The following is a 25129-nucleotide window of genomic DNA, read 5'->3' as shown; positions in this document are numbered from 1 at the left end:
TGCAAATTGGTTTCTGGTTGGAGTAGAGATGCAAAAGTTTGGAATCTGTTCAGAAAAATCTAGATGCAGGTATCAGGAGAGGTTAAGGTTGCTGGAAGTGGGTGAATTGAAATAAGCCGAACAGTCTTCCTCACCTGCAGTCATGTAATCTTGTAGTGGCAGAATTACTATTCCCTTGTTTTCATGTTAACCTCATTCCTTACTAGCTGTGTTCACTTTTCCTGAAAGGAAGTCAAATAACAAAGTTGCAAGAAGAAACCAACAAGTTGTTAACCGAAAAATGCAAACACCATCATTAGTAGCATGATGACAACTCACATTCTTCAGGGAATTTTGGTGATCAAATTAAAACCTGTAAATTCACAACAATGATGTTATTCATTACTCAATACTTCATTGAAATAACTCACATTAAAGCCTGATATCTTGGATAAGGTGAATAAATTCAGTGCACATCTGTTGCAGTGATTCAGCTAAGCTGAACTACTAATGTTATAGCTACATTAATTCAGAGAGTTTACAAATATTCCATACATCTTATATAATGTATTATCTTAAAAACTGCAATGTTCTGTAGAACATAGAAAGCCAAAGTATGATGGGTATTGGCTCAAAATTCTAAGGCAAAATTACTTGCAATTTGAAGCCCAGTGTGCCAGCACTCTAGAGTTATAAGAACCAGGTTGAAGCAGGTTGTTATTAAATAATACCAGCCTTGGAACAATTTAATAATTTAGAGTCAAATAGATTTTTTGATTAGGAGACACTTACTATGAACTCTTTAAACAGGGAAATCTAGGATTACTGATTGAAATTAATACTTTGTATATTTGCATCATTTGGAGCCATAGTAATGTTTGCTGATCTTTGCTGATAATTGTTCCGTACATTTCCTTGCAGATGTCATCTCCGTCCCACAATACAACCGATACTTCAGACATGTGCCTTTTGACGTCAGCTCAATGGAGAGAAATGTTTCCAACCTGGTGAAGGCAGAGTTCAGAGTGTTTCGTTTACAGAATCCAAAGGCAAAAGTAGAGGAACAACGAATAGAACTGTATCAGGTAGTGTTTGATATAAAATATTATTGCATTTAATATTTATTTTAATAGATGTTAATGTAAATGTTCAGTAATTGTGCTACTTTAGTCCAATGAATACACTATGTTTGTAGCCAAGTAAGGCTACAAATGGGTAAAGTTTATCATAATTACTTATTTGTTTGTTTACTGTAGGCATTGTTGTGAGGTTGGCATTTATTCCCCATTCCAGATTGCCACTTAACTGCTTGACTTGCTAAGCCATTTCAAAGTATATTGAAAAGCCAACTGTATTATTTCATGTTTGAAGTTACATATAGACCAGATGAATAATGAGAGCAGGTTTTCTTTCCTGTGGTACATTAGCAAATCTGGTGTGTGTTTATTACCTTTGCAGATTCTTCATTAGAGATAAACTGTGCCAGTGAGTAGCAAAGTCATTCTTTTTGGTTAATGGACTTTTTGATAAATCAGTTTAGAATACCCAAAAGACGTGAGAAGACTATGTGGACATGCAGAGGTTAAAAGAATGCATGGATCCCAAAATGGTTCAGTGATGAGTGAGTGGAATTAGTGTTCACTTGTCATAATTTCACCCGGTGAGTCTTGTGAGGTGAAACTAGAGCTTCGCCATTTCTGGCATATTACAAACTTCTGGTTTTTTGGAGTAAATCAGAATCTGGCTCGTAAATTCATTCTGCATTCTGTATTGTACACAGAAATGAAGAGTCAGTTGTAACTTTCAACTGTAGTTAAATTTAATATTCAAAAACTTTAAAAACTGACCATGACACACTTCAAAATGTTAAAAAGGTTACCAATAATAGGTCAACAACTCATGTATCTTGGGTGAGACAGAGGCTATGTACCCAGACTCTGTAATTAAAAACATTATATTTTCAGTGCACAGAAATGTTTAGTTCCATCAATGAAAATAAAAATTTCTGTATTGTGATTGTCACAACGAAAAGTTATGGTTGCATTTCATAAATCAGTAGTGTAGTTACAATAAGAATCTCTCCCACTGCACACAGCATAATTAATTTTAATGCAATAGGAAAACATATTTTGCTTCTGATGGAAAAGGATCTGAAATTTTTTGATGTGATTGCAAAACATTCTTGAAAATCTTGGAATCATATTCAGTGGAATAAGTTTTCCCATACAATTTAATCACCATAAAGCAGTAGCTCTCATACTAAACCAGTTTTCAAGGCTTCCTTTTGAGTTATTGAATGTTACTTAAATTATAAGTATATGTGTCTGAGGGATTTTGCTCTGGGCTGCTGAGTTTGGGTTTGACATAATACCAGTTTCTTATGGGAGCATGGGGGCAGAATTTTCTCTGCAAGAATAGAAGGTAGAAGGAAACAAACAAAAATGAGACACTAGTTAGTGAGGTCAAAGCTGGAGTATTGTGCACAGTTCTGGTCACCGCACCGTAGGAAGGATGTGAACGCATTGGAGAAAGTGCAAAGGAAGTCCACCAGGATGTTGCCTAGGATGGAGTGTTTCAACTGTGAGGGGAGACTGGACAGGCTGGTGAAGGATCTGATTGGAATATACTGTACAAAATTAATAAGAACATAGTACAAAACTTCATTTTTTCTCCCTGGACAGAGACATTTACCAGATGGCACAGGTTTAAAGTAAGGATAGCAGAGTTAGAAAGAATTTGAAAAAGTTTTTGTTGAGTGCAATTGAAATCTTGAAACTGAGGGGCAGGTGTGTGCAATTATTCTTACTGAGAAATGGTAAGGGTGAGACCTTGAAATGCCACTGCTTGGAAGGCTACAGGCTGAGTGCTGGGAAGCAGATTCATACAGAAAGGTATCTGACAGCTGGTGTAAACAATGTGGGCCTAAGGGCTTTTTCTATGGCCCTGAAACTCTACGATTCTACAGTATATGAATGTGTATTCTGATTCTGGATCTTCAGTGTGATCATATGCAGTTGTTATATTTAACTTCAAGAAATGCACAGAAAATACCAACCTGCCTGCGTGGTTTCTAGCTAAAGCACAACATCTGAATGCAATAGTTGTCAATGGGGACTGTTGCTTCAAATAGTATAATTGAATCTGAAGATGAACTGTAGAAATAACCATCTGTACCTTTGAAGGCTGATTTGATTGGAAAATTCGGCATTTAATTCATTTTGTTAGCAAAAAGGGAAAGATGATCGCAGGTATCAACAATGGATAAGGATAGGTACTGAGTAGCTGGTTGGATCTAGACATGTGGCCATGGACCAAACTGGGATATTGAATTTGCCGCATTTATCCTTCTGTGACTCAGATGAGTGAATAGACAGGGTTAAATATCCTAGTTAAGCGGCATTAAGGTTCTGAGTAGCACTGATGGGGGAAATGAAGCTACTTAGAGACTGAGGTGATTTAATGCCAGGAAGCATATGGGAAACTTGAAACTGCAAAGGGCAGCAAATATATTTGATTGTTAACACAAGTTGCAAAAATGGGAAGAAAAAAGACATAATTATTTAGGATTAGCTGGAATATATGGGTTAGAAACAGGCCATACTATCCAACCAGTCCATCCTAATATGTAGACAATAAGACCATAAGATATAGGAGCAGGATTAGTCTATTTGGCCCAATAAGTCTGCTGTGCCATTTCATCATGGCTGATCTACTTTTCCTCACAACCCTAATCTCTGGCCTTCTCCCTATATCCTTTCCTGCCATAACTAATCAAGAATCTATCAACCTCTTCCTTAAATATATCCAATGACTTGGCTTCCACGGCCACTTGTGGTAACTAATTCCACAGATATGCCACTCTCTCATTTAATGCTTCACTTAAGCTTCTTCCATCCTTCCTTGGATAAGTCCAAAAGTGTAACCCACTATTCCCTTCTTTGTCGCATAGTTACCCAGCCTCTGCTTTAATACTCAATAATTATACAATGAAACTCTTGTTTTTACTTCGAGTAGCCTCACACAGGAAGGAGGTGTTTGTGCTTCTGTTCTGCAGACCTGTGATCAGACCTCATCTGGGGTATTGTTTCCATCCTGGGTGTTCTGCATAGCAACAAGCATATATTAAACTTGATGCAATAAAAAATTCACCAGAAATTGTTGTTGTTTAATGGTTTAAATTTTGCTGGTAGCTTATGTACATATAAATTTGTGTTTCCTTGAGTGCTGAAGGATAAGGTGAGATTTAATTGAAATTATTTTAAAGTATAGCTACTTCCTCTACTTCGAGAGCTTAGAGCAAGGAAATGTGATCTTAAAATTAGAAGCTATTCAAAAGTGACTTGAGACACTTTTCTTCCAGGGAAAATACACCATAGGTTGAGTTTTAATTGAAACTGTTGAGAATTTGATCAATAGTTTTTTGTCATTGAGGGTACCAGGCAAGGTCAGGAAAATGAACTTAAGGGAGTGAAAGACCTCTGCCATTGGAACGTCCCTGTATAAGGGTGTCCAATATTGTTCACTGTGGACTCAACTCTACAATTCCATGTATTTCTGCAGCACATTCTAAAGCTTAGGGGCAGGGAAAGGAATTTCTCCCTTGTGAATGCCACCCAAATAACAAATTGACACAAAATCTCCTCTCATTGCTGCGTATTGTTTCTTCTGTGCCCATTGTATGTAACTGAAAGGCTAGAAGGGGGAACCTGGGCTCCTTATGATATTGATCCTGCCTGCCCAACTTTTCCTGGTTCCTGGGGAGTCTTGGAGGTTGAAGCTAAATTCTAGGAACAGTTCTCTTCCTTCTTTCTGGAAACTAATGAGGATTTTGTTCTAGATCAAGAAATTTCATTCCCAATTTTTTTGCACATTTTTAGCCCTTCACTCTATTTGTTCTCACTTGGTAGACTCTATCTTAATGGAAGAAATTCTGATCGGCGCCAACCATGAAGAAATTATATACCCAATTTAAAGGAATAATCGGCATAGCATCTTGCAGTGCTTTACATATACACACTTGTTATTCTGTAGGAACTTTTATTTGTTGGACAGTGCTGTTTTAGCAATTTTTATTACAAATAATTTATCTGCAATAGAAAGCTTTTGTGAGACCATCAAAGGTTTGTTTTGATTATCTAAAATTCTGTTGTGGGTATTCATCTTGTTTTAGTAGAAAGCAAATTGACTGTGGATAGGATGGGATTTGTTTATTTCCTTAGGGCTACTGCTTAATAGTCTGCATTAAATTCTCTCTTTCTATAATGCCAGAACCAAGCACATCAGCGCCATGTTTATTTTGGAGATTGGAAAATCTCCTGATGTGGTGCTGAGAATATAATCTAATCATTGTTTGAGTGCCAGATGGCACAATGCCATCCATCTCTTTATACTTTAAAAAAATCAAAAATGGCACTGTGGAAGAGTGGTGATACTTTACAGTGCATTTAAGCCCCAGGATACAACATCAGAAAATGAAAGATATGACTTAAGCACAGGACAGGACCAGACTATTAGGCCCCTCAGGCTTGTTCTGGCATTGAATTAGACCATTTGCTTCAGTTTCTCATTTAGCAAGTTCCAGAGCACATCAAAGAGAGGACGTCACACATACATTTCACAAGAGGAAAATCCACTGGACCTTCAGAGTGAATTGTTTTGTAATTTTGAATTTGAACTCAAATCCTTTTCAGATTGCTTGGAGCAGGCTTCCCACCCTCCTGTCCCCAAATCAATAGTTGGAGATTCTTACTGATAATCAAAATAGGAGATGAAAATCAATACCTTGCTGAATCCAGAGAGCTGAAATATGAGCAGAGACTAATGAAAATACTCAGCCAATATGTCAGCATTTGTGGACAGTGAAAGAGAATTTGTGTTTCAGGTCAATGATCTTTTGGCAAAATTCTGTAGGTAGAATATTGACCTGAAAATATTCATCTGATACTTCCCCCTTCATGGTTTCTTTCTGACTGTCACATTATTTAAAGAAATTATACTTGCTTTCCCATCAATCCTCTCTCCCCATCAGCAACCCGCAAAAAAAATACATATTTAGAGCTGAGAAATTCTGTTGTCTGGTGCATGTTTTTGAAATTGATCTATGATTAATGTTGAGTGTATGATCAATTGTGAAACACATTTTCAAATTAATAATGTTGATTACATAAAATGCAAGCTTCTTTCAGAAACCTGGGAATGGAGCACATTCAATACCCTAATGGCACTTGCCTGTGAAACTATATCACCACAGGATTAATGCGCAATGCAGAGAGGATGCAGTCTAAGCTGCAGGTGCAGGCAACGCACCTGCACTATAGAAAGAGATTATCAGTCACATGCAAGCCAGTGGCGGAGTTAGTAATAGTTTCTTCGGCAGACCAGGAGTTGTGTGCAGAGCCTGTGTTTGTTTTACTGCTTGTTAGGAGTGTTCCAAAGGTGATTATGTTGGCTCTGCAGCATTATCAGGAATAAGGCAAGAGGGAGCAAAGGCAAGAATGTCTTGCCTGAAGCTGAAGAATGAGGGGAAAAAAGGCTTTGATTAGAAATTCCTATCCCTTAAGAGTTTCCTGAGAAGCATGCTAAGGTATCAGTGATGAAGATCTGACATTTTTTTAGGCAGTGCTCCCATCAAGCATCCATTTCAGCAGAGGGGAAGTTACTACTACAGGACCAGTAGCTAATGTATTTCACATTTCTTGGCTCTAAAGTATACAATATGATAAATGTTCTGTATTCAAGGAGAGAGGAATTAATATTGTTTTTCTTGATTAAAGAGTAGCAGATGTTACAGGCACATCGATTTTCCCAGATCCAAGCTTCTTGAATGTTCAGGGATTTGGGGTGAATGCACGCAACCTTTTTCCCAGTGAAAAGGATTTAAAAAAAGAACGCAAGGAGAAGTTTTAAAATGAGAGGGGAAAGAATTGAAAGGGACCTGAGGAGCACCATCTTCATTGTAGTGGGTGGAATGTGTATGGAACAAGCTGCCAGAGGAAGTGGTTGAGGCAGATGGTATAACTGTATTTAAAACACATTTGGACAGCTTTGTAAATAGTGAAAGGTTTAGAGCATGGGTTCCCAACCTTTTTTATGCCATAGACTGGTAACATTGAGCAAGGGTTGTGTGGGCCCCAGGTTAGGGACCTCTGGTTTAGAGAGCTATGGCCAAATGTGGGCAAATGGGAGTTAGAGCATCTTGGTTTGCCCGAATGCGTTGAGCTGAAGGGTCTCTTTCCATGCTGTATTACCCTATGACTCTAATTGTACACATATGGTATCTTAGGCTCTTTGGATGAGCTGGCCCCTCACCATGAACTGCAGAGTTTATCACTCATTGAATGCACAGATGACATGAAAACTCTAGTAATAAATGCCAGAAGTCAACATTCAGTGAGCTTGCATGACATCTTCATCAAACGAATGCTCACCTTGCCTGCAATATTTCAGACCATACACTGGCCAGCTGGATTGGATAATTCTTGTGGGTCAAAGGGTATCCCTTTCTGTCTTGGCTCCTCACCACAGACCTAATCACGCAGAAGCATGTAATTGCAACGGCAGTTATGCAAGCTGCAAGACTCTTTAGCTCTTCAGGCGTCTGTTACAGACAGAAGCTCTCTATGTGTTTGTCGCTTCCATCAAAGTTTTTAGACATGCACTAATGGATCAGGGGTTCTGATACTTTGCCTTTTCTGGCATCATTCTTTTCAATGTTTCCTAAGCTGGCCAGTGACCTCTTGCAGTGTTCAGATTCAGTACTGATCTTTTTTTAAGACATAAAGACACAGTGTCAGTCAGTAGTTCTTGTAGAATTTTGGCACTCATGAAATTGCTTGCTGTCAATGGGAAAATACTTCTTTGTAAGAAGTGTGTGTAGTGAAATCGGGTACATATGGCATTGGGACAGACTGGGGCGGGTCTCATGTTTAGCATCACTTTTGGACTTGTTTAGTTTTTGGGCAACATAACTCACCATGGATCCTGATCAGGCAGATGATTTCTGATTGGTACTTGGGTTTCTTTAGCAGTAAATACATAATTTTAAACTGTCACATGTTAATGTAACAAGTAGTAAAAATAGTATAATCTTATTTACACAGTGCCATTCATTACTATCTTCCTACCAACATGATGTTATGTGAGAACTGTTATACAAAAAGGTTGAATTCATCCACACTGTTAGCCACCAACCACAGGCGTCTGGCTTGCTTCATTATAAATGTGTAAAAATGATGGTTTGTTGATTTTGTTAACATATATTTCAAGAAGCTTATTAAGTCTTCAAGATGGAAGTTAGACAGTGTCCTTTTCCTTTTCATTGGGAGGCAGGATGGATTTGTGGCAAATAGAAGGAGCATCAAAGCTGAATTATGTTAATAATCCTCCTGGCAACCAAACCGGAATATGCTAAGATTTTTTTAATAATGTATTTTTATGGCTTGAAGAAACATTTAAAGTAGCGATTTATATCTGATAATAGGAAAAGTGTGAGGACTGTCTTGCAGAAGCTGCAGTCTTTTTTCCATTTTTCAAAGGATTTCATAAAATCAAAGGAATGAAAATAATATTTTAGAGTTAATAGTGGTGGTAATTTTAGATCTGAAGTTCAATCAGGAATAAAATATTGTCACAAGTATCCAGCTTTGTATGGTAGTAGAAAGAAAGAAAGGATTGTGTTTCTGTGACATCTTTCACATTTCTTTCAAAACATCCCTAAATGCTTTACAGCCAATTAAGTATTTTTGAGATGTAGTCACTGCTAACGTCATCATGAGAATAACCCAGTAATCTGTTACAGAAATATAAGTCAAAGCATGGAGAGCCACAGTAGAGTGAGCGGTTAGCGCATCGCTATTACAGCTCGGTGTGCCGGATTCAGTTCTGGTGCTGTTTGTAAGGAGCTTGTATGTTCTTCCCGTGATTCATGGGTTTCCTCCCACAGTCCAAAGAGGTACTGATGTACTGGTTAGTGGGTTAATTGGTCATTGTAAATTTTCCTGTGATTAAGCTAGTGTTAAATAAGTGGATTGCTGGGGGGCACGGCTCATTGGGTTGGAAAGGCCTTTTCTGTGCTGTATCTCAAAATAAAATAACAGATGCCATGCTATGGATACTCCCCTGCTTGCTTCAAAATAGTGTTGTGGAATCTTTTACATCTACCTGAGAGAGTAGACAAGACTTTGGCAGACCTTGACCTTATAAGATCAGACCATAAATCTGATATTGTGGCCCACCAATACCAGGAGGGCAATTTCTGAGAGAGCCTCATTTAACTGTGGGAATATTTTGAGTCACTAATCATATAGACAAAGCTGGAATATAATTCAGAATAGCACTTATTGGACAGTTTAAATTGTTATTAGCTTGCTATATTCCATAGTTAACCTGAGCTGCTAGCATAGCTTTTGATTAGCCTGGCTGTGCTTTGCATTACTGCCATAAATAATAATTTCCCAAAGCTCAAGCAGTAAAGCTGATAGTCTTGCTGTTTCTTGAAATATGGAATGTCTGAAGCTAGCCAGTATCACAGGAAACTAAGCTCTTGACTCCCAACCAAAAGGCTGAAATATTTTGAGTCCTTTTAGCTGATTGATTTCTTTGGAAGAGTATTGTTCATTGTCAGTGGGATTGCTAGATAAAAGTACCACACAAAAGTGAGTCTGTTCGGTTGTGATGAGAGCCAAGTAGAAAATACTTAGACAGTTCGTTTTGTTGAAAGCAGTTAAGAAGTGTCTGCAGCCTAAATCATTCCAGCCCTGTTCTATCACAGAATGTGGAAGTGGAGAATGTGAATGAGAATGTTTATTGTGGGATTTGGGGAGATAGGGTGGGGAGGATGTGATTGTGGGTGAAGGAGAAAATATTGAAGGTGGATTAAACAATAAATTAATATTTATCTTTTATGTTGCATATCCACATTTGTAAATCTTTTTTTTTTGCTTCTGCTGGTAATGGAAGGTCCCTTAAGTATGACATGCAATACAAGCTAGAATGCCCTCACTGTCAGGAAAGGGTCTGTGATCTATGGTTTCTACATAAATGGAATGGAAAGTTTGACAATAATACTGCCATACCATTGATTTTATTAACTCCAACACCCAGCTTGAATAACTTCTCCACTTGCCTTATGTAAATTGATGTGGAGACAGACAGTGAAGTGGTTATGGGAAGGTGTCAGTAGACCTGAGCTAGCTTTGGAGAGGGCCTTAAAATAACTTGAAAGGACAGACAAGGTCTACAGAGGCTTTGTTTCCTATCTGCCTGTTTAAACCTTGCATCTCATATGGGTTATTCTAGGCTGCATGAACTTTTATATAATTCAATGGTGCTTCCTGCCTTTTTGTGTACTGCAGCAGTGATCCTGCTGTAGTGCCATCTGATTTATCTCACAGACTGCTGGTCAGTACTTGCTCACTAGTGGAGATCACAGCGAACCTTAAAATGAATACATATTTACCCCAAGTCTATGAAACCCAGTGGAGCTAATGAAAGAGATGACAGGTTTTTAGAATTGAATAAAAATACATGTATAAACTGATAGGAAAATGAAACATAGAGAACAGTGAAAGAAATCAAAAGCAACATTTGTCTCTCTGATGAATTTACTAAATGTATGCAATCTCCAATATGTAGTGTCACCATAGTTAGAGCGCATGCCTTTCTCTTCACATTCCTCAATTTTTGAAGCAGAACCAGAATCAGGTTTATTTTCAATGTCATAAGACCATAAGACATAGGAGCAGAATGAGGCCATTCAGCCCATTGAGTCTGTTCCGCCATTCCATCATGGCTGATCCCAGATCCCACTCAGCTCCATACACCTGACTTCTTGCCAAAACATTTGATGACCTGACCAATCAGGAAGTTATCAACTTTCACTTTAAATATACCCATGGTGTTGGCCTCCATAACTGTCTGTGGCAGAGCAATCCACAGTTCACTACTAAAAAAAATCTAAAAAATCCTCCTTACCTCTGTTCTAAATTGTGGCCCCTCAATTCTTAGGCTGTGCCCTCTAGTTCTGGAGACTCCCACCATAGGAGACAACCTCTCCACATCTACCTCATCTAGTCCTTTCAACATTCGGTAGGTTTTAATGAGATCCTTTCCCCGCCCACCCCCATTCTTCTATATTCCAGTGAGTACAGGACAAAGCTGCCAAATGCTTCTCATATGTTAACCCCTTCATTCCCAGAATAATCGTCGTGAACCTCCTCTGGACTCCCCCAATGAAAACACATCCTTTCTGAGATATAGGGATCAAAACTGTTGACAATACTCCAAGTGCAACTTGACCAATGTCTTATAAAACTTCAGCATTACTTTCTTGTTTTTATATTCTATTCCCCTTGAAATGAATGCCAGCATTACATTCTTTACCACAGATTCAACCTGTAAATTAACTTCTGGGAGTCTTGCACCTCTGATGTTTGAATTTTCTCCCCATTTAGATAATGGTCCGCACTATTGTTCCTTTTACCAAAATGCATTATCATACATTTCCCAAATATGTATTCCATATGCCACTTTTTGCCCATTTTCCAATTTGTTTAAGTCCTTCTGCAATCACATTACTTCTTCAACACTACCTACCCCTCCACCTATCTTTGTATCATCTACAAATTTTGCCACAAAGCCAGCAATTCCATTATCTAAGTCATTGGCAAACAATGTGAAAAATAGCAGCCCCAATACTGACCCCTGAGGAACATCACTGGCCGCAGGCAGCCAACCAGGAAAGGCCCTCTTTATTCTCGGTCCTGCCTCCTGCCTGTCAGCCAGTCCTCTATCCATGTCAGTATCTTTCCTGTCATGACTATGTCATCAAATTCTGGAGTACAAGTTCATTTGTTATAGAACATAGAACATAGAATAGTACAGCACAGTACAAGCCCTTTGGCCCACAATGTTGTGCTGACCCTCAAACCCTGCCTCCCATATAAGCCCCCACCTTAAATTCCTCCATATACCTGTCTAGTAGTCTCTTAAACTTCACTAGTGTATCTGGCTCAGGCAGTGCATTCCACGCACCAACCACTCTCTGAGTAAAAAACCTTCCTCTGATATCCCCCTTGAACTTCCCACCCTTACCTTAAAGCCATGTCCTCTTGTATTGAGCAATGGTGCCCTGGGGAAGAGGCACTGGCTATCCACTCTATCTATTCTTCTTATTATCTTGTACATCTCTATCATGTCTCCTCTCATCCTCCTTCTCTCCAAAGAGTAAAGCCCGAGCTCCCTTAATCTTCTGAGCATAATGCATACTCTCTAAACCAGGCAGCATCCTGGTAAATCTCCTCTGTCTATCTTATCTATGGAATAAAATCAGATCAGCTTAGTGGCAGTAACTGAATTCATTTAAGGTACACTGCCACTCAAGTAATCTGACATCAGTTCTGGGGATAATACTAGAGCCCATAATTAAAGATGTAATAGCAGAGCTTTTGGTAAACTGTGACGGGATTGGTCAGAATCAGTATAGTTTACAAAAGGGAAACCTCGTTTGACAGACTTACTGAAGGTTTTTGAGGATGTAACTGTAGCACGGATATGGTGTATTAGGACTTTCAGAAGGCTTTTGACAATATCCTATTTAAGAGACTGTCATTCAAAACTAAAGCATCTGGTTGCTGGTAATGTGCTGACTTGGTTGGACAGTTTGTTCATAGATGGGATCTGGAGAGCAGGAATAAATTATTCAGCCAATTGTCAGTGTGGCGAGATAGGACACACATGCCTCCACAGCATTTCTGAGTGGCAGGCAGTGACAGATTGGGTACCACACGATTAACTGCTTCCGGCACAGGTATTTACAGTAGACCATAAGACATAGGAGCAGAATTAGGCCATTCAGCCCACTGAGTCTGTTCCACTATTCCATCATGGCTGATCCCAGATCCCACTCAACCCCATACAGCTGCCTTCTCACCATACCCTTTGATGCCCTGAACAATCAATAAGTAAATGATTTAAACAAAAGAATTAAATGTAATACTCCAAAGTTTGCAGATAAAACAAACCTGGATGGGAAGGTAAGCTATGAGGAAGATACAGATAGGTCCAGTCTCACTTAGGTAGGTTTGAATGAGTGGCCAAATGCATGGCAGATGCAGTAAAACACGTGAAGTTATCCACATTGGTGGCAAGAACAGGAATGCAACTTATTATCTGAGCAATAATAGATTAGGAAAGGGAGAATTGCAAGAAGAACTAGATGTCCTTATCAAAGTAAGGATGCACATGAGCAGGTGGTTATGAAGGCAACTGGCTTATGGGCCTCCGTAGTAACAGGATTCGAGTGAAGAAGCAGAAATCAATAACCGCAGATATGTCTAGCCTTGGTGAGATCACACTTTATATTGTGCATGTAGTTCTGGTTTTATCTAAGGAAGGATCTTCCTACATTGGAGGGAGAATAGCAAGGTTGACCAGACTGATTCCTAGGGGATGGAAGCAATGGCATATCAAGAGAGATTCGAATGACTGGGCTTATCATTCATGTTTCCATGAATGTGACGAGACTTCTTCCAAACATAGAAAATACTGAAACAATTGAGCAGACTAGTTGCAGGAACAGTATGATAGGGGTGTGATTAATGTAATTTCCCACATGATTAGTGGTAAGCTACAACACAGAAACAAACTCTGTGTATATTCCTTTTGCAACTAATAATTGATATTGGGAGATTGCACTAAAGCTTACAAACCTAAGGATGAACGCTATGACTGACTGCCGTAATTGTTAATAATTGTTGGGTTTGAGAGGTGGAGTAGAAAATATAACTCCTGACAGGGCTTCAGGATGTGTTGCCTAGAACATCTACAGGCAAAAAGACAAGACTTAATCAGTCTCTCATTGAAAGCCTTGCTAATATTCCCATCTGTTCCAGATGGGATCTTTCAACACAGACTCTGGACATAATCCTATAACAGAGAAGAGCTAAAATTAAATGGTAAAGCTGCTGAGCTGATTTCCTCTGGATTCCAAACTCTGGTATGCTCCCTTTGCAGCTTAAACAGGGCATGTCGGGTCTTAGAATCCATTTGTTTATGAAGGACTTTATTTGGTTTCTATTCACAGAAATTACAAAAGTTTTTTTTTCAGTTTAAGAGACTAACTAAAGGTAGGTTATCTGTTTGTTGAAAATTAAGAAGAATTTGTGCATTATGTTTCCAGTATACTTGAGTGAATGGATTCACCAGAGATGATGTGATTCAATAACCTTTTTACCTGTTATCTGTCGATACTTGATTCCTCTGTCTCTGAACTTTGATACAAATGACCTTCCATTAGCTTTAGTATCATTAGAGCAGTTGTGTTCTTCATACACAGTAAGTCATACTGAAATCCCAAATATATGAGACTTTTTTATGGGTTGTTTTTTTAAAACAGCCTAATTTCATAGCAAGCATTCTACTTTATTTAATGGACTGCATAATGCTAACAATTCCAGTCTTATGGCTGGGTATTTGACTCTATCTAATCATTATGTAACTCTAGGTTGATGAATGTAACAAAAAAAGACATAAAAAGTGATTAGAGCAAAGCCCTCATTCATGCCCTTGTACTTTTAGACTTGATTATTCCAATGAATTACCATCCTTTCTGATTCAAACCTCCATAATGCGGTCATCCAAAACTCCATTCAAGTATCTTAAGTTAGATGGAGCCTCATTCACCTGTCATCACCATGCATCCTGATGAAATCAAGCCCTGATATAAAATTCTAAAATCTTTTATGATCTCACATTTCCATACCTTAGAACATAGAACGGTACAGCATAGGAACTGCCACTTCTGTCCACAATGTTGCAACAAACCAATTAAAGTAGCAATCTAACTTATACTTAAGGGTGGAAGTTAGAGGCAATGCTGATGAAATTGATGACCTCAGCATGGGTGCATAAAGCATTATCAACGCAGTTTAAAATCTAAATACGGCAAACCAAATGTGGCTGATTACTCCATATTTAGTCTAAAGATGTTCCTCCATTTACCATTGTTCTCGTTGGGAATTTCTGCTATCACGTCTTTGACTTGCTCTTGTTTCCACAAATACATCTATGTCATAAATTGAAGAATATCTGCAATCTTAATCATTAACAAAGGACAGTATCCACCGACATTGGCATCTTGTGGTGGTTACCTACCAATGATCTGCATAAAAATTCCCAGTTCATATTTTGCCAAGTCCCAAATTTATCACAGCCTAGATCCAAAAATGGACTAAAGAACTGAATTCCAGAGATGAGATTGGAGTAACTGATTTCGACATTAGTATTTGCCCAGGTCTGACATTGAGAAATCCAAGTCAAACTGTAGTCAATAGGACTCGAGGGGAGAACTCTCCAGCATGTAACCTTACAGAAAGTTTATCATTGTTAGAAATCAATATTCACAATTACATATTTTCACTGTAGGAGATTATTCGAGCAGTGTCCTTGTCCTAGCCGTTTTAACCTGCTTCTTCCTTCTATCATCATATCAGAAGTGTGAATGTTTGATTACACAATGTTCATGTCCATTTGCAACACCAGAGCAGATGAAGTGGTCCATTGCTACATGCCACAGTCGTAGTGCGATCACCTGAGTCGAGTATGATGCTCTCCAACAGCGTTGTTTTTGGGTGTGTCCTCAGGTGGATGTAGAAGCCATTTGGGATCCTGATAACTGGAATATTAGGGTGGATTCCCTTAAAGGGGAACACTGTGCATTCTCCATTCATTTAACATGGGGAGTCTGATGCATAAGCTACACAGTACTTGCCAGATCAGTGTAGGGTCCAGTGATGTTGAGTGCCAGATGATTGGGGACCCTTCACTGCTGCATCATTCTTCAGCCTTCACTGCCATTATGATGAGTCATCATCTTCCACCAGCTCCATTGTTGAGGCCTTAGTTGGATTGATCTTCGTCTGGAGCCTCCACAGGAGCTAAATGCCAGATGGCTGAACTCCCGTCAGCGTCACTCTTGGGAGTCAGGAACTCATAAGCCTCTCCACCAAAACAAGGTGATGATCTTCAGAGACTAGTTGCAACAAGAGCCAAAAAGACCCTGGATGAGTGTAGCTCCAACAATACTCAAGAAAATCAACAACTTCCAGAACAAAGCAATCTCCTTGAATGATATCTCAGACCCTAAATATTCATCTCCTCCGCCACTAGTGCACAGTAACTGCAGGGTTTACCTCATATGAAATGTTACTCATCTAGACAATCTCCCAATCCAATGACCTCTGTACCAAGGATTTCAGGTGCATGAGAACACCACAACCTGCAGGTTCCCTTCCAAGTCAAACACCCTTTTCTCTTGGAAATACATCAGCAGTCCATCGATGGTGGGTACAAATCTTGGAACTTCCTCTCAACAGTACTGCTGTGCAGCAGTTCAAGAATATAGCTCACCACCTCTTTCTCAAGGGAAATTAAAGATGGGCTGTATATGCTGGGCTTGCCAGAAATACCCACATCCTGAGAAATTAATAAAATTAAAATGCCTCTCTTTTATGTTGTTGCTACTGCTCCAGCCACACTGACATAGATATTTTAGAGGTGTTTATACTGGCTTATTGTTCTTCCAATTTTTAAATAGCTTTTTAAACTCATGTTGGGATGTAGGCAGGAAGATGTTTGCAGTGAATGTGGCAATTTCTGTCACTGAATATACGCAGATCTGCTTGCATTCGATTTTCTCGCCCCTTCCAGTCATTTGCCAGCCATTTATCAAGATTAAGAAAGGCTCAGCCAGTCTGTTCTGACTCACACACCCAACCCATAGTGGAAAAGGTATTACATGTGTGCGCCACATTGGCATGAACTGACTCCAGCTCAAGAGAAATATAACGGAGGCATGTGCGTCCTGTCTCGCCACACTGACACTTGGCTGAACGATTGCAAGAACAGACTCCTAACTCTTCAGACTGCCAGTTGTCCCTGAAGTGAAGAAGAACCAGGAGTACGTATATTACACAGCAAGCCCATTACCATCTTCTTTGCAGACTATTTAATTGTTTGTATTCTGTGTACTCCTCTTTTTGTCAGGATCTTTTTTCATAGTCCCAGCTGTCTTCTCTGTGGAATGTACTTTAGTATTAAAACATTCTTTTCTCAAACACCCTCAGCTGTCCTTTCGTGGAGCTTTCCAGCTTCTAAAGCTAGGGTTGCCACCCATGCAGTTTTAGATTAGACGGTCCTGTTTTTGGAGGACTGTCCGGAAGGTTCTAAGACATAAACCAGACATCTAAAGTCTGATTTTTAAAGTATGCTCCAATTCTTTCCATACATTCTGCATCTTATAATGTGGGTCCATTAATTGTTCAGTTTATTAAGACTATTTTCTTCAGCAACACATTGTGTCTTAAGTTTTCAAGCTTTGGTCCCACGCTCCCTCCTGCCCCAATTCCACCCCCTGTCTGGTTTTGGTCTTGGCAAGAGAAGTCCTAATCTGTTTCATTTGTCTAAAATGCAAAATGAAAGTCTGCTTCTTTGGACCATTAGTTTCTTATTGGGAAGGAAGCAAATATCATTAAAATACTAAATAAATATAGAATAGCTTAGGAGATAGCATTGAAGTGCTAAACTTTCTATTTCCAACCATTATTATCTTTGCATATCTGGACCTAGGGCCACAGTTCTTTACTGTTTTAACTTTACTCTACAACGTCATATCTCATACTTGGCCAGCAGCTGCAGAGTATCATTGTGTTACAGCACAACAACTGCCCTACTGAATCTATTTAACACACAGGAGTGCTTCATTTTGGAGGATATGGTTTGGCAAAGCATAAATTTGGGTGGCACAGTGTTACTGCCAGTGCTCCTGGTACACTTTTAATCTCCAATTCTGTTTGTGTTCCGTCTGTGATCACATGCATTCCCCATGGTGCTCCAGTTTCCCTTGATATTCCTAAAACGTGTGTAATGTAAATTACCCTTTGAGTAGCAGATGGGAATCGACATGTGTGAGAGAAGAGGTCATGCCAAAATAGGTGGGTACAAGGGACTCACATATTGATGACTGGTCTCCTCTTATTTAGAAAATATGAACATATGGAAGTTCGCATTTCATTTCATTACTTATCACTTGCTAGGCCCTTGCTTTCTGTAGTATATCAAACTGAATTGAGCATTGTTGAGCAATTTGACAGGGATATCAAAACTGGTGGTATGTCTGCTGCTGAGGAGGAAAGTTCTAGGGTATAGAAAAATATAAATAAATTGATTAAATGGCATGAGATTTTCAAATGGAATTCATTCCAGTGAAGTGTGAGAAATTAGTTTGGAGAAGCACAAAGAGATAAAGGAATTGCGGTTCTGGTCACCGCAGTACAGAAAGGATGTGGAGGCTTTGGAGAGGGTACAAAAGAGGTTCACTGGGATGTTGGCTGGTTCAGTGAACATGAGCAATAAGAACGCATTTGACAAACTTGTCTGGTTTATTGGAGACTGGAGGGGGAGAGGGTGGGTGACCTGATATAAGTATATCGTACTTACGGGGAAGCGACGTGTTACTATAGCGGTGAGCACCATGCCAGTACAGCTTAGGGCGTTGAAGTTTGCAGTTCAACCCTGACATCTTCTGTAGGGAATATGTATGACATCACCATGGAATACATGGGTTTTCACTGGGTCATCTGGTTCCCTCCCACAGTCCAAATACATACCAGTAAGTTAATTGGTCATTGTAAATTGTGTCGTGATTGGGGTAGGGTTAAATTGGCGTTGTCGGGGGTTGCTTGAAGGCCCTGATTTTCCTATTCCATGCTGTATCACTAAATAAATAATAAAATTATAAGAGGAAGAGTATTTTTCCCAGGATGGAAGTATCAAATACTAAAGACATAGCCTTAAGATGAGAGGAGAAAAGTTTAAAGGTTATTTATGTTATTTACACATAAAGCAGTCAGTGCCTGGAATGTACTGCCAAGGAAATTAGTGGAAGCAGATGCAATGTCAATGTCTAAGATGCATTTAGCCAGACACATGAACAGAGAAGGAATGGAGGGATTTACACTGTGTGCAAGCAATGTGTTGTTGAAACTGCCATCATGGTTGACAAAGATATCATGGGCTTGTTCCTATGTTGTACTGTTCTAGGTAGGTTCATGAATATTTAATGAAAAGCACAATATTATGAAGTGAACAGGGCAATTTTATTTGTTTTATTTAGAAAATAAAAGGAATCTTGGAATACTCATTCACAGTTCCTTGAAAGCAGGTGGAAAGGGAGATAAGATGTTTACGAAGGCAAAAGGGTTACTCCTACAACTGGTTGAGGCATAATTACAAGCATAGGAAAATAATGCTGAAAGTACAAAAAATCATCTAGGCCACAAAAGCAGTAAGCACGTGATTTCAGGAGGGGGGTGGAGAGGGAGATATATACATATATATATATATTCAGGAGCATGTTGCTGGAATTGGAGAGGTGAAATTATGAGAAAGAAACAGGTTATTTTCTTTGAGACAAAGGAGACATAGGAGTGATTTAATTATTATGCATTAATGTATTAGAAGTTCTACGTCTACACATAGGAAGAACATGTAATCCCTTATCAAAGATCCTAAAACAAAAACAGAGAGTGGCAAAGATCACTCTAAGAGTGAGCTATGGATCTAGTGATTGAAAATGTGTCTAGGTGGGGAGAAGGGAGGGAGCAGCCAAAATCATCACACGTTTAGTAACGACTTGGATGGGAACTTGAAAAGTCCTAACCTGCAAGGATGCGGATCAACTGTTGAAACATGACTGGTATGAATTTGATGGACAAAATTGCTTTTTTCTGTGTCATCATGTTCTATGATCTTAACATACACCGTGTATACCTTGTTAATTTCCCAACGTGAAAGGTTTCAAGTTCTTCCTTCTTTTGCAGTGACACCAACCTAACATCTATGTAGATGAATTGCCAGACATAGACATATGGGCTATGTTTTTGAAATATGGTAGGAAAATAAGTAGCTGAAATCCAATGTGTGATACTTTCAGGAAAAGAGGGAGTCTTTCAGAAGATAACTGGGGAGCTCATTGAAAGCAGTGTTGAAATGAATCAATTAAAATTATATTTGTTTTTGTACAGTCAGACTAAGGTACAAATTTTTGCAAGTGTCAGGTTAGTAATGTCTCTACTAGAAGAGCTGCTATGAAATTGAAGTCAGACTCGTGCAGTTTTTAAATTTAGATCACTAATTTATGCCAAAGGAGGATATTTAGCATGTATCGGGACGCTTTTTCTATTTAAGAAGCAAAGTAAAACATATTGGGAGAATTACTATTTCTGTGTTCTACTTTGTATATTCATATCATCTCTGTTCCACCATGTATATTCATTTAGCTCTATCTGTTTGTCTATACCTCTATTTCTTTTTTTGTACCCTGCTAACCTGATTCACTGATGAGGCAATCAGATTTAATTTCAGTCCACTGGACCAAGACCAGGATGTGTAACATTGGCCAGTGATAATCAGAACGTAAGTGATTCAAAGTTTTATTTAGTGACTATCAACTTGGATTTTGCTGAAGCACATCCAGACACAGACACAGACACAAACAGACACACACAGACACACACATACACACGCACATAAGGCACTCCTATACATCTATCAGATATAGTAAGAGAACTACAATTATGTGAGCCAAAGATATTCTACAGCTGCTGTTTTTTTTCCCCCTGGTAGTGTTATATATTCAAGTACTAATCCTGCTCATACTTAACTGATAGTTGACTGCTATTCCAAACACTGATAATCAAAATATAAACATCAATTTTCACTAGAATCATAAAATATTCTCTCTTAAAAGGGACAGAATAATTTGAAATTCTTCCTGAGGAAGTGTTGTCATGAAGAGTCTCAAGTGCAAGGTTTAAAATGTTTTGATGACTTACATATTTCCAATTGAGAGACCTTTTATTGGAACAGAATAGATGGAAGATCAGGCAGGAGGATTCTTTTTAACTATGTACACACCTTGTACATTTCATTCTGTGCTAATATTAGTCGAAGGCCTTCATGAAGGAAAAACAAATTCATTCTTAATGTGTGTTTCAACTCAACAGCTCCACGTTTGTTTTCTGAACTGCATTCCAATTCTTGTGAGACCATGTCCTTATGCGTTGTAAGAATGAAATGCCAGGAACGCCATTCATATCAGGTGGGGGGGGGGGGTTGGTGGTGGTGGTGGTTGGAAATAGGCTCTGTTGTGCTCTCGGAAGGAAAACTTTTGTATTCACAGGCGGCCACAAATATTCATACGTGGCTATAGTGTCTAAGTGAATTTGCCAAAAAGATTTAACCATTGTGGAACTAAATTATGTAACATTCAGTAATAATATGTGGATATGTGAAAACAGGGAAGGATATACATCATTAGTTTCTATTGCTAGATATGGCAGAATTTAAAAACCATTTAGAGTTGGGAAAATTCTTAGCTCACAGCATTGATCAAACAAAAAGAGGCATTCTTTATATTTTGGCACCAGAGTAATATCCAAATCTCAGAAAATCTTGGGTGTTCCACAAGAAGGTTGTGGGGATAAGTCCAAATAAATGTACTTATTGTTGCTGTAATGACAGTAAATGAAATTGATTTGTATTTGCAAGTGTGTAGCTTAGCAAAAGGAAGTACCCAACCACAATAAAAGGGAGAGCACAGGGGGAGAAAACTGTCAAAGCATGAAGCTCTTGACTTATATCATTCCTATTTGAGAAGACAGATAATTAATCCTCTCCAGCTCCCTAGACCTGACCTTCAGTGGAATCACTCACTTAGAAATAAATGGAATGTATTTTCTTTCTGGATATTAGATATCAGGAAATCTATGTATATCTTATGACCCCGCAATGGAAACATTGTTTACAAATAGATAAATATTATTAGCACGGTTAGTCAAACGCTACAGCCACATGTGATTATCCTTGTGTGCCAAAGCACAGAATGATGATTTGCTTCATATATTCCTATGTTGAAATGAAATTAATTTTTACTTAAATGGTAAATGTCAAACTTCTTTAGTAAGCCTGCATTTATTGGCCTTAATTATCCTTGAGAAGTTGATGTCAATCTGTCTTCTCAAATCGCCATAGCCTATCTAGTGAAAATATTCCCACAGTGCTTTTGGTGAGTGTTTCAGAACCATTTGTTTAATGACATGCAAATCAACAAACATTGGCTATTAAGCCACAAGGTGAGACAATGACGTTTATCTAGATGGACAGTGATTTTTGAAATAATTATAATATGAATATCTTATAATACTGAATGATAGTATTGTAACTTTCTGATTGCTGGGTAGTTCAGTTTATTGCTTGTAATGACACCAAATCAAACTGATTAGGTTGTTCATAGGCCCAAGATCCTCAGATGTGTTGAGTTAGCAGACACTAACCAAATAAGGACAGATAAGGCACACTTGGGCAACTTTGACCAAGAAAGGGAAAAATAAATTTATTGTTTCTCAGAGATTCCTGCTGGACGTGTATGTGTATGAATATGACAGAGCTCAGCTGTGAGATGGTCAAAAATGTAATAGTTGGTCAGTCCTATCAACAGTCACTTGCCTGATGCAGATATGAAGAATGCTTGTTAATACCATTGAATCAATACTAGAGAGACAAGAAGAGAAAGCCAACAGAATAACCCTTGTCTGTTGTATATCAAAGTAACCAATATTACTTAAGGCAGATGTTATATCCTGAAGTACAGAGCTACATTCCAATGTGTTTTCAGGCATTTTATAACTCCAATCAAATTCCTAGATTTCAAAAAAAAATCATAATTCCTGAGGAACAAGATGCCACAAATATTGATCTGTGTAGGTAAGGACATGAGGTAATTCAAGTGGGAGATTGTCTTAGAGGTTAAATTAAAAAAAATACTTGTGGGTAAAAGAGGAACGAAGGATAGGGAGATGAAAGGCATTTGACAAGGTGGATGCCTTGAAAAACATGAGTCAGACAGGGAGAAAGTGTGGTAAGTTGATTTCAACACCACAAGGCACAGAAAATAGAAAGATTGTGTTGGATGCTTTATATGCAACTTAAGAAGAAAAGGAGTGACTAATAATTCACCCATAGGTATCTATTATCTTATAACAAATGACATACTCAGGCACAGATAACGTTCTGTTTAGATTATGTGTGTGGTCTTGAGTTTTCTAGTGTGTGGCTGCAGGATGACTTTGAGCCATTCTTGTAAGCATTGAGAGCTTGGCTCCACATCCCTGTCTCCTCTCCCTTTTTTCCTACAAACATCAATTAGCATCACAGCTGGAATCCTCCCATACTCCAAATTCCACTTCTGCATGTAAACCTAAATGAGTTGCACTTTCATAGGAAAGTTCATGCAGTAATATCTGAAAAGAGCATATCCATCGAAGCTATCTATAAACGGTTCAGGGTTTGGTCTGATTCTTCTCTTCTTCACACTAAGTCCAGTAACACTGTGAGTTTAACTAAAAAATCACTAGTTGATGAAGGCCTGAAGCATATTTGCACTGGGTAATTTTGTAAGGTGATGGAGGAATATGGTCGTTAAAGTCCTTTCATGATTTGATCAGCCTTCAAGAGTACCTTCTGAGATATTTTCTATACATGGTGATTGCCATTTTATGATTGCAAAGAATCATAAAAGGTGATATATATTTAAAGAAGGCCATTTAGCCTACTGTGTTTGCGTGAGTCAAAAAAGAGCTTCCCAAAGTAATCCCACCTTCAAGTATCAGGTTGCTGCCCTACAGGTCGTAGCACTTCAGATGTGTATCCGAGTACTTTTGATCCTTTTTGTCTTCTAATTAGAGCACTGGTCTTTTTATTGGAGCAGTTCCTGAGATCTATTGACTTTAATGGAAAGCACAGCACAGGCTGTATGTTAATACCAACCATCGAGCCTTTCTAATACTGTAATAGCACTTTCCTGTTCCCATATTATATCATTGCCAAAAGTAATAGTTATGAAGGCCAATAATAACATTTTTGCAGTTAGTAAATGTAAAAACATGTGACCTTTAAATGCAAAAATGAATACTAAAAGGAAAAAATATTAAATACAGTGGTAATGAATTAAGGTAATAACTTGTGTCTTTCTTCATCTCTAAATACCTACATTTCTGTTCTGTAAACAGATTCAAGACAGCATTTTTCTTTTGTGTTTGTTTAAAGCTACATCTTAAAATCCTGTTTATCCCCTTATCACTAATAAGTAATCCACTACATTTTGTCTAATTGGAGCATGCCCCTATGTTTTAGAATTTTTTAAAAATTTCTACCCTTCCTTTGGTCCCATTTTCAGTTTTCCATTTGTTGCTTTTTGCTCCACTTTATCATAATTTGAGAGATAAAGTTAGTATGTGTAAAGCTGAAAAGCATTTCTGGTGATTATTTTCTCCACATTCAAGAAGACTATATGTATATGTGTGTGTGTGTGTGTGTGTTTGTGTGTGTATATATCTTTGGGTGATAACTGAGTTGATTTAAATGTTTGAATTTTCCCATTTAGATCCAGTAAAGGCAGTCACATTTGCTCTGGTTTTTCTTTTCTTACTCTTTTATAAAGTCCAATTGAAGATTTGTTTTGGCATTGTTTCAACCCAAATTGACATCAGTTCCTCCCTCTACTTTTCGTTCCCCTCCCCCACCACCACCTTCCCCCCTTCCCCCCCCCCCCAAGATGCTGCTTGACTCACTGATTTCTATTAACCAATTGTTATACTATTTTATCCTTGCCCTGAGGGGAAAATTCTCAAAGTGCCATTTTTGCAAAATGCCTTTCAAGGTTTTCTCATAGAGGACAGGATGATAATGGATCTAACCTAGTAACTAAACTTGCCACCCTCAATATCCATGTGCACCAGACCGAAGTGAATGTGGACTAAGTTCTCTTTCCACATATGAACGTTATCCTACAAAGCACTGAAGGCTATGAACAGCAACTATTGAGATCCCATGTTGTCCTACCATAAAGCCTTGGTGTGCTTTTGATAACATATTAAAGGTCTTTGCCATGTTTGATAATTATGGATATATAAAAATAGTTCAAATGAGAAAACAGTGAAAAAATGTCTATATAATTAAAATATCCATCAATGCACCTGTCCAACTGTCTTTTAAATGCTGTTAGGCAGGTACATGAACAGGAAAAGTTTTAGAAACA

The 25129-nt window shown here is 38.4% G+C and overlaps 1 protein-coding gene across 1 annotated transcript in view; it reads left to right on the top strand.

Annotated features, from left to right (window-relative positions):
• tgfb2 (transforming growth factor, beta 2) overlaps window positions 1–25129 on the top strand; it is a 72105-nt gene that overhangs the window by 14308 nt on the left and 32668 nt on the right. Inside the window, exon 2 of the mRNA XM_063055749.1 lies at window positions 901–1064. Coding sequence (XP_062911819.1) covers window positions 901–1064 — 164 coding nt within the window. The remainder of the gene's footprint in view (window positions 1–900; window positions 1065–25129) is intronic.

Source organism: Mobula hypostoma, chromosome 8, assembly GCF_963921235.1.
Source record: "Mobula hypostoma chromosome 8, sMobHyp1.1, whole genome shotgun sequence".
In the NCBI taxonomy this organism is placed as follows: domain Eukaryota; kingdom Metazoa; phylum Chordata; class Chondrichthyes; order Myliobatiformes; family Myliobatidae; genus Mobula; species Mobula hypostoma.
This window is presented reverse-complemented; position numbering and strand designations above follow the sequence as displayed.